We start from the raw sequence: 9,571 nt of genomic DNA on the forward strand, positions 1-9,571 counted from the left end.
TTTTGTGGAACGAAACGAGACAACAATGGCGTGAATGCAGAACCAGACAACAATGCCGAGTTCCAGAACCTGCAATAAGGTGATAACCACAAACAATTACGAATATTGAATCAATTATTTTCTATGTGTGTATACAGGAGTGGTTTATTGAAATTTTTCAATATTCAGATGAAACTCGTACTTTTTAATTCATACTTTCTAATGATTTTCCAGCTGGAACTCGACCTATGATAGCTTATTGAGCACAAACAAACTTTTTCCTCGACCAATACCTCTAAAGGTGATCTGACTTATAGTATATATGTCATGTTTCTAAGAAAGTTTTCTTTAAATTAATGATGCTATAATATATATGTAACAGGACATGGTGCATTTCCTTGTTGATGTTTGGGAGGAAGAAGGCTTATACATATGACACGTTCCAGCAAATAAGCACAATTTAATAGCTTTTGTCAAGTTCTATGTGTGTGTCTTTTTTTATTATAAAACCTAAGGTTTTAGTGTAGTTAGTAAAAATATTCATTGGAGAGAGGGTTAAATTTTTAAATAAAATACATTATGAATGTTTAACTCAATAATTCTGCGAATGTATGCATATTACGTACTAACGTAAAAGTCGATAATTTTACGAATTGAACACTTACTAAACTATTAAGTCGTGGTATTATGTTGAGTAAAGCTTTCATAATTATTCCGTTATTTTATGTGGTCATGGTGGATTCATCATCGTGAAATCTTCGTCTTCAAATTGCAGCAAAGATTATTCGATATATATCTAATCCTTGTCCCTTGGCTTGGTGTCATGACCGTGGAAACCAGTTCAAGAATCGAAAAAGTTATTTATTTGTGGGACAGAATCAAATTCTTTGTTTCCTGTTACGTACGTTTATTCGTGTCCAATCAAAATTTAAATTAATTTCCTTGGGTATTCGATTCGATAATCCGGGGGTCCCTATGTAATGTGTAAGTAAGTGGGGTTTGATTGTAAATGTTGAAAGTTTGGGGATCATTTCCATAATACTAAGTAATCGGAAGGGGTGCTGACAAGAACGTCAACTCCATGATGATATTTTTGCAGTCTAAATATCTGTTCATCTCTCTTCTCTCTCCCTCCACTGAAAATATTATTCCCCCAACTAACAAAATATGATAATGAGAAGCGCTTCATCACTTGACCTTAACCTACGCGCCGCCCAGAAACCGTCTGTTCCACGGGTTATAACGACGGCTCGACTCGTCTCTGATTCTCCTCGTGTTGCCAAGTCGATTACGAGAGCTTCTTCAGATGGAAACCTCTACAAGATTCATTCGCCGGAGAGCTCCAGAGAAAAAACGATCAGCGTATATCACGAAGAAACGGCATCGTATGAGGTTTTAGAAGGATCCCGGCTGCTCCCTCAGGGAGGTTCCAACGGTGGATTTGGTGGTCCTAGAGGCGGAGACGGTGCCGGAGGTGGCGGCGGAAGTGGAAGTGGGGGAGTAGATAGTTATTACGAAGATATGATCCAGCGTTATCCCGGAGACACTCTTCTTCTCTCTAACTACGCTCGTTTCCTCAAAGAGGTTTGTGTTGTTGTTTAATCTCCTCTGTTATTTCAGATTGTGTTTTTAATGTACTTGCTAATTTTGGAAACTTTTATTTACTGTAATTTGACCCCCAAAAAAAAAGAAAAAGAAAACACGTGATGATGCGCTATCTATCTATGGACTATATAGACAAGTTAAAAACAAAGTACGTATTATTGCAATTATTGAAGTCGACACTAGGTTCTTGATATTGAGCTTTTGATTGGTTGAATCTACTAATTCATGTATTAGCATTTAGCAAACGTAAATTTTAACGGTTTGGGAGAAAGAAGTGCTGATTGAGGAGATGCTATTAGATTAAAGTTAACATGTGACATGTCTTGATTTGTGCAGGTGAAAGGTGATGGGAGGAAAGCAGAGGAGTATTGTGAGAGAGCTATGTTGTCTGAGAATGGAAGAGATGGAGAGATGCTGTCTATGTATGGAGATTTGATATGGCAAAATCATGGAGACGGTGTTCGTGCTCACTCTTACTTTGATCAAGCTGTTCAATCTTCTCCGGATGACTGGTAAGTTTAACGTAGCTAGAAACCTTATTTATCGTCCAGATATCTGCTTTAGAGCATAGAACCTGATGATCGATATCCGGAAACTATGAGTTGAGTTTGGATTTGGGCTTTCGTAAAATCTCAGCAGTCTCCATGATGTAAGTTCATAACTTCATACCATGTTTTGTAGAATTGTTAGATTATTTCATGGGAATGGGTTTCATTGAAAGAGACTGAATACTTTTTGGTGGATCAAATATTATTTCTTCTAACCACGAGATGGTGGGCTAGTGGTTCTAGCCTTGGTGGAAGAGTCGCCCTGGTGGTCTAGGCCAGGAATCGATTCTCTCCAAGTGCAGAATTACTCAGCTTTATCCTTTTGGCCACATGGGTATGGGCTCATTGCTTACGGCCCATTTGCATATTTGGGGGACCCTACCCGTGGGATACTCTCTCCCCAAAGAGATTAGTCTCGGACCCTCCATAGATCTGGAGATTTACTCTTTTTTTTAACAAAAAAATATATATATATATATATATATATATATATATATATTATTTCCTCTATATCCATCCTTTGAAGAAGCGATTGGTCTCTGCATCTACAATTTATATGTGGTGTAGCACTAAATGATACAATACATCATTCTTGATAGATGGTGCCGTAGATATAAAAATGTGATACTTTATGATTGGTGTTTACTGCAGTCATGTTCTTGCATCGTATGCTCGGTTTCTATGGGATGCTGAAGAAGAAGAAGAAGAAGGGGAAAAGGAAGAAAGTAAACATGAGAATGCTTTCTCTACCTATAACAACCCATCTGTATCAGTTGTGTCTTGACTCTGTGTGCTGATGTTAAACCGGTGTAATACAATAAAAACTCAAAAGTCCGGTTTAATCATGAAAATATCTTTTGCACTTTGAAGTAAGACTGATGCTAATGTGTAGGAAAAGACGAACCAGATATCAAAAGTCCAGAGAGCTGTGTATTATTGTGGCAAATTAATTGTGAGATTCCAAAGATAATTAAAGTGGTTTGTGTCCTTATGCTTAGAGCCATAAAGGTGTGGAAATGAGACTTTTGAGAGAATCAATTATTGATCAATGGTTGCGAGAGATGTCACGCTCAACTGTCGTTAGCACCATTGCTTTTTGTGTCTTTCTTGACAGTTGCAATTTGCAAAATAAAACTATTTGGCTAATGGGTTATCTGCAGACAAAAATAAAACTTTTTGGGTTCATATGCCAATAAAAGTTTAGCTTACGACGGTAAAGGAGAAAACATCAAGATAGAATGCTTTACACTTTTTTCAATCTGACAAGATTGAAAAGCAATTTTCACGATAACATAGTAATTACCGCAAACCACAATAACTAGTAATTCGACCCTCTTTGCAACATTATCTTCACGTACATTTGTTTAGTTTCTTGTCGAAATCCCAAAATCCATCTCCTACAATATCTTGTTTACTAATTACTCTGATGGATCGCCACAAAATTTGGAAAAGAGCCAAAGAGTAGAATCAATTATAACAAAAGAAATTGCACATAAGCCAATAATAACAAAAATGAGAAAAAGAAGAAGATAAAGAAAGAATACACAGACAGAACGAAACGCAGAATCTCCTGAATATTCACCTTTTAGTAATCAAAGCATCAAAAAGAAAGAAAAAAAGAAAAGAAGATCTTGACATCAAAAAAACAACTTAAAAAGATTAAAAACATTACCATCAAACATAGGAATATATAAAAGCAGCAACCTTTAGGACCAAACCTATATGATTCTTTTTCACTCCTTTACCCATCTCTTCTCATATAAGTTTAGGCTGAAGATATATTTATATAAATATAATACGGTTTCTTTTTCTCCTTTGTCCTCCTTAATTAGTGCAAAGAGATATGATGAGTCTTGATAGAGTAATGATCGTACCGCAGAGTTTTCAATGCTCAACAGTAACCGCTTCAGATACCTCAATGGACTTGTCGGCTCTGTCTTCATTCATCCTTGGAGATACAATCTCATGTGAATCTTCTGCATCAGCATTGGATGATACAGTCACTTGTGCTTCCTCTTCTACAGGATGTGAAGACTGGTTTACGGTTTCCGCATCTTTTTCAACTTTCTTTTTCTCAGGTTTCACCTTCGCTGAGGTTGTGGCAGCTTTTGCTGGGGCGGGTTTTCCATCGGGAAGAGCTGTTTTCTGAGATGGCAATCTTGGAAGTGACTTACGCACTGGTTGTTTCTTGAGCTCAACTGTTGGCATAATTCCCTTAGCAGCTGAGTTATCTTTAGAAGCTCTCTCATCTAGGCTTAGCCTACCAATGCGAGGAGTTTGAGTTTCTTCACAATCCGCTCCAGAAGCAGTCTTCTTTCTCCCAAGTTTTGGAGATTTGGCTCTCGTTGGTGGTATCTTCTTGGACATTAACAACAGTTTCACATGAAATGTGAGTATTAGTACTTCAGTAAAAATTGAGATCCTGGTTGAGCTTGAGCAGAGAGGAGAAGTACCTTCTTTAACTCTGTTTTAGGCGGCTGAGGTTCTTGATAAAAGCTAGGCATGGGTGTGGCTTTGAAGTTCAAGCTCTTCCTTAGCATCCTAAGCTCAGCTTCTTGTGTTTCCTGCGAGAAAACCAAGGATTTTGTTGAGTATGCCGGGAATCTAAACTCTGTGACAAAGAACAGGATCTAGGAGACAACCTTGGACTTGGCTTGCATGTTATTAATCTCCTCTTCTTTTGCATGAGTCTTCTCTTCAAGCTTGACATAGAACTGCACCATATGAAAGCAGAAATATGATTATTTGTAATTATATTCTGGAGAGAGGATAAGAATAATGAAGCAAAATGTGAACCTCTCTTCTCTTTTCAGCTCGTTGGTCGCATTTGAAACTGAACCCATAATTTGGAAGTGCACCAACTTTACGAGGTTTTCCATCGTCTGCTTTCGGACTACTAAGAAACCATCAAGTCATATAATCAGCATAACTGATAAAAATGAGAGGCAAATGCAGAAAGGCCCCGACTTTCCATAAGAAAAGAAGAGCTGGTAAATATAAAGGTAAAGGTAATACTTAGAAGATTGAGTATCATCTTCAGATGTCTCATGGGCTTGTTTCTTTTGAGGCTTTGGTTTCACCTTGTCCCTGTATCAAAAAGGGAAAGAAATTTCCAGTTTCAATCATTGATTAGGGACTAAAAAAGAAATGAAAAGACTTAGCACCAAGATCTGGATGCCATTATTGGCAAAATGTTTTGGGTTTAGCAGTGAACACATGAGAGGACCAATATGGAAAGAAACTCTGAATTCAAAAATGAGGACTCAATACCGGGCGGCGGTTTCAGCAGGTGTAGAGTCATGCTTCCCTTGCTGATAGGGAAAACGAAGAAATCAGAAACAATCATCAGCGGATTAGCAAGAAAGAAGATCACACACACACGTATGCCTAAGCCAAAGCAAAGAAACCTAGATGTAAAAAGTGAGGGATGATTACCTTTGAGACTTGAGCCTCTCTACCATTGAATGATTTGCTCTTAAGAGGCTCTGTTGGCCTTGCAATAGGAGCAACAGAACCATTTGATGCTGCCACTTTAACACCTGCAGTTTTGCCCTCTTTGTTCTTTTTGATGTGAACCGATGATACATTCTTAGCACCAGAGAGTTTATCATGCTTTGGCTTCCGTTGAGCCTTATCGCTTTTCATACACTTTGAATCATCTACATTTTCAACTTGTGTGCTCTACCAAACAAAAAGAGAAAACACATATGTTAATTACAACTTACAAGTGGTTAATATGACAGGCTAGTAGATTCACCATCCGGAAGATACAAACCTCAGCTACCTCTTTGAGGTGTTCAATTGCATCCAAAGTGGAAATGTTTCCGGAATCCTGATTCTGACATTCTGAACTAGTAGTATCAACAGTTTCGTCAGACGCAACCCCATTCTCTTTAATACAGACAGTTTCGGTAACCAAACCACCATTAGCAAGAGTAGAGTCAGTCCCATCAGCAGCAGCCATGATACTTTCAGGGTCCATAGTAAACTACAAAACAACCAAAACAAAAAAATGGCAAGAGACATAAAAAGGTATGAGCACACCAAACTAATTTCAAGTTAACTGAGCAGAGAAGTTGATAAAAAAACTGAAACATTTAATCCGCATTGGTAAGTATACCTAAAAAAAGGCATTCACTTTAACCACATCACATATATAGGGGATAGGGTTAATGAAGTGAGTAACATAGTAATCAACATTGTCAGTAACAAAGATTCAAGCTACATTATAAACATAAGCTACTTCACGATAGTATTGTATACATGAATATGAATCCCTAGAAGTCAGTTTTTTCAAATCAAGTAATCAACATTCACCACAGCATCAACGAGCGCAAATATCTCCACACACCCAAAAAAAAAACCTAATTTGTGATTGATGGATCGATCTAAGAGAAACAAATCCAAGAAACGCAAACCTAATCTGGATATAGAAGCAAATCTAAACCAGAACAAAACAGAAACTAAATCTCGTGGTAGTGAGAGAGCTCACTCTGGTAATAAGAGAGTTCTAGTTTCGATCTACCGACACTCAAAACAATGAAATGAAAACAGACAAAAGTCAAAATAAGTTGCTCAGATTCGTAAGAACATCCGCCATTAGTTTACACAGCAACCAAACACAAAGAAGAAAGAAGGGAAAAAAAAAATTAAGAACACTAAAAAATGAAAGACGCAAATCTTGCTCACCAAACGCAGTCCCAGAGCAAATCAAACATCCATTGAAGCAAAAAATCGAAGGGATGAGAGTAGAAGAAGATGATGAAGAGAGATGAGGTCTCACAATAGTTCTGAGATTCCGATTTGCTCTTAGACTCTCTATTTTTTTTTTTTTTTTCCTTGGTTGGGGTTGGTTTTGGGGTTTGTGAAGGATGGGATTCTCGGTCTACTACAACACACACACACAAGTTTTGATTCTTCTGTGACTCTCTCTNAAAAAAAAAAAAAAAAAAAATAGATAGAGAGAGAGATTTTTTTTTTTTTGAAGAGAAAAGGAAAATGACAAAACGGTTTTAATATTTATTACAGCGGCTATTTATTCTAAGTCTAATAAGTACCACGTCATTACATTAAAATTACGGTTATCTTTTTAAAATTCTAACCGTGTTTTTTTTTTAATCGTGTGTTTGTGGGGGAGTTTTAAAAGCAGAATTTTTTTTTTTTTTACTTCAATCAAACTCTTATAATTAAAAGACATTTTAAACAAAAAAAAAAACAAATGAAAAACTTTGGATTAAAAGAACAAAAAAGACATAAGTGGTTGGCAAAAAAAAAAAAAAAGATACATTAAAGTGGGAACCAAGTCCAGATTTATAAAAATGAAACCCCGGAATTAGGGGGGTTTAAGATATGGTTTAGATTGCTTTTATGTTTTGATTTTAAAATACAAAGATGTGTGAGAGTGAGAGTGAGAGAGACATGACCTTCTCATTTTCTTAATCAAAAAAACGGTGGTATAAACTTTTCGTCATTAGTTATGCACATATACTTTTACTCTTCTTCTTACATGGGACCTTTTATTCATCTACTTTAATTTAACACCCTTTAATCTCCCATATATTTAGAGGCCAGCTCACGGAATCTTCATTATTTGTTATTTGTCTACATAAACTAACGACCTTAATTATAATATTATGATCATGTTTTCTAAAGCTAACACATATAATACTTCAAAAATTCTACCCATGTTTTGTAGTCTAGTGGTTTGTTCTACTTATTGCTAATTTGCTATGTATCATCATCATCATATAACTTGTGCTTAAATTTGAAAACGTGCGCGTGTGTGTGTGAGAATTGTAGATTTTAAAAAAACCTTAATTAAGATTTTATAAATAATATCTTTCTGATATAGAAGATCAGTAATGGTACATCTAATAAAATCTACAATATTTCAAAGTTGGAATATATATACGTATAGTGACTAGTGAGTAAACTAATAAACAAGTACGCATTTCCCATTTTATAAATATAATATATGCTTCTTTTTTTTTTTGAACAAAGTATAAATATAAAATATGCAAGTGTTACTTATTTAAATACATGCACCCACATGTACACACCAAAAAGCTAGCGGTAGGCCAAAAGAATTAAATCAAATTAAAGTTAACTATACTTAATTTCGTTGACTACAAAGAAAGTAAATAGTTTATTAGTAGTACCCAACTAACAACGTTAACTAATCCGCCTACTTAGAAAGTGTTTCTCCGGAATCTCATCTCAAAATCGATTTCTTCGTTGATTTTAGACTTCAATATTTGCATATATAGTTGGATTTGAGAATACTGGAAATGAGCTTTTGCGTAGAATAAAAGTGTTACATCTCGTCTAGATGCGATACCAAGAACACGCTTCTTAATATTTCAATTTGTAGCTTTTTTTGGTTACCTTAGCAAAAACATGTTTGTTTAGCTTAGTGAAAAGTTGAATGTTGTTTCAGTATGCTATATAGCTCACGTTGCTAATTAGTTTTAAAAGTTTTTATTTGCATCATCAAAAATTGGTGGGTTCTACCTCAAACTTAGTGAGATTTTTTATAAACAATTCATATAGACATAGTTGCGTAACAACTTTCTCTCGTCGTTACATCCTCGACAACTCCTCACACATGCATAGTTTTTTTTGTCTCTGACCTAGTGGTGACACTATTACAAATATATAGACTACTTAGCTTCGGTAATGTGTGAACCATAATACATGTGTGTATGTATAAGAACTTCTTAATATTAATACTAAGCATTTTAGGGGAAACAAGTGTCCTACCATTTTCCCAACTAGTTGAGTTTGATGCGTTTTCTATTGAATTTGTTTATAATAACTGAAATAACTATTTTCTTTAGTAGAGAAGTGGTGACAACTTAAAGTATAATTATGCTGATTAACACTGAGGTGGTGAGAGAGAGAGAGAGAGTGATTAGAGAGTAAGCAAAGTGATTAGACACCAAAACCACTTTTATTAAGAGACAAGTTGGTCCAGTGATTAGGGTAAGATTCAAGTACAACAGTGACACCTTTCCTTTCTAGCTGCTTCTCAAATCTTTCTCACTCCATCATCTCTACTCTGTCTCTATCTAATCCTAATTTCATAATGTGTATCTTTTATCATTTTCATATAATATATTTAAATGACTAATTAGTAACATTTTTTAGAAAAATATATATATTTTGATTAATGTTTTTATTATTACAAGAAAAATTGATGAAAATATTATCTATATACATATTTATTTAAGTATTAGTATTTAGCCATTACTTTCGCATATTCTTATACTAATTTAGGCATATCCTCTTATGTGACATGGTATGACAATAGTCACACCACCTTGAGACTTGGATGTTCAAAAAACTTGGTGAAGTATGGTTGCTATCTGTGGGCAGTTTTTATTCCAAATTTTGATTTTATGTTGGTCGGTGTGTATCGTTGTTGGAAGATTCGCTTTACC

The 9,571-nt window shown here is 35.5% G+C and overlaps 3 protein-coding genes across 7 annotated transcripts in view; 2 read left to right on the plus strand and 1 right to left on the minus strand.

Moving 5' to 3' along the window:
- Window positions 1–527, plus strand: part of LOC104721597 — a 1,644-nt gene extending 1,117 nt beyond the window's left edge. Inside the window, exons 3-5 of the mRNA XM_010439617.1 lie at window positions 1–79; window positions 214–280; window positions 362–527. The exon at window positions 1–79 is cut by the window's left edge and continues 5 nt beyond it. Coding sequence (XP_010437919.1) covers window positions 1–79; window positions 214–280; window positions 362–415 — 200 coding nt within the window. The 3' untranslated portion in view covers window positions 416–527. The remainder of the gene's footprint in view (window positions 80–213; window positions 281–361) is intronic.
- LOC104721598 lies at window positions 1,077–3,121 on the plus strand. The gene is made up of 3 exons (XM_010439618.2): window positions 1,077–1,563; window positions 1,921–2,096; window positions 2,784–3,121. Exons 1-3 carry the CDS (start codon window positions 1,147–1,149, stop codon window positions 2,914–2,916), a joined length of 726 nt encoding a protein of 241 aa, XP_010437920.1. The 5' UTR covers window positions 1,077–1,146; the 3' UTR covers window positions 2,917–3,121.
- On the minus strand, window positions 3,637–7,054 carry LOC104721599 (protein WVD2-like 5). 5 transcript variants are annotated; one of them, XM_019233032.1, is made up of 9 exons: window positions 6,822–7,054; window positions 5,917–6,120; window positions 5,568–5,813; window positions 5,403–5,443; window positions 5,148–5,219; window positions 4,929–5,028; window positions 4,775–4,846; window positions 4,586–4,696; window positions 3,637–4,490 (listed from the first exon to the last, which is right to left on the minus strand). In XM_019233032.1, exons 2-9 carry the CDS (start codon window positions 6,112–6,114, stop codon window positions 4,017–4,019), a joined length of 1,314 nt encoding a protein of 437 aa, XP_019088577.1. In that variant the 5' UTR covers window positions 6,115–6,120; window positions 6,822–7,054; the 3' UTR covers window positions 3,637–4,016. The 5 variants fall into 5 exon arrangements, with proteins under 5 accessions (XP_019088577.1, XP_010437922.1, XP_019088576.1 ...); XM_010439620.2 differs by having other exon boundaries at window positions 4,929–5,025; window positions 5,908–6,120; window positions 6,822–7,053; XM_019233031.1 differs by having other exon boundaries at window positions 5,908–6,120; window positions 6,822–7,052.

The sequence above is a fragment of the Camelina sativa genome, chromosome 11 (genome assembly GCF_000633955.1).
Source record: "Camelina sativa cultivar DH55 chromosome 11, Cs, whole genome shotgun sequence".
Taxonomy (NCBI): Eukaryota; Viridiplantae; Streptophyta; class Magnoliopsida; order Brassicales; family Brassicaceae; genus Camelina; species Camelina sativa.

Excerpts from the sequence above, each read along its gene's own strand:
- LOC104721598 (XM_010439618.2), top strand. The coding sequence starts at position 1,147 with ATGATAATGAGAAGCGCTTCATCACTTGACCTTAACCTACGCGCCGCC. Across the intron at positions 1,564-1,920 it reads ACGCTCGTTTCCTCAAAGAG|GTGAAAGGTGATGGGAGGAA; the intron begins GTTTGTGTTGTT and ends TGATTTGTGCAG. Across the intron at positions 2,097-2,783 it reads CAATCTTCTCCGGATGACTG|TCATGTTCTTGCATCGTATG; the intron begins GTAAGTTTAACG and ends TGTTTACTGCAG.
- LOC104721599 (XM_019233031.1), bottom strand. The coding sequence starts at position 6,114 with ATGGACCCTGAAAGTATCATGGCTGCTGCTGATGGGACTGACTCTACT. Across the intron at positions 5,444-5,567 it reads GAGAGGCTCAAGTCTCAAAG|CAAGGGAAGCATGACTCTAC; the intron begins GTAATCATCCCT and ends TTTCCCTATCAG. Across the intron at positions 4,847-4,928 it reads GAGCTGAAAAGAGAAGAGAG|TTCTATGTCAAGCTTGAAGA; the intron begins GTTCACATTTTG and ends CATATGGTGCAG.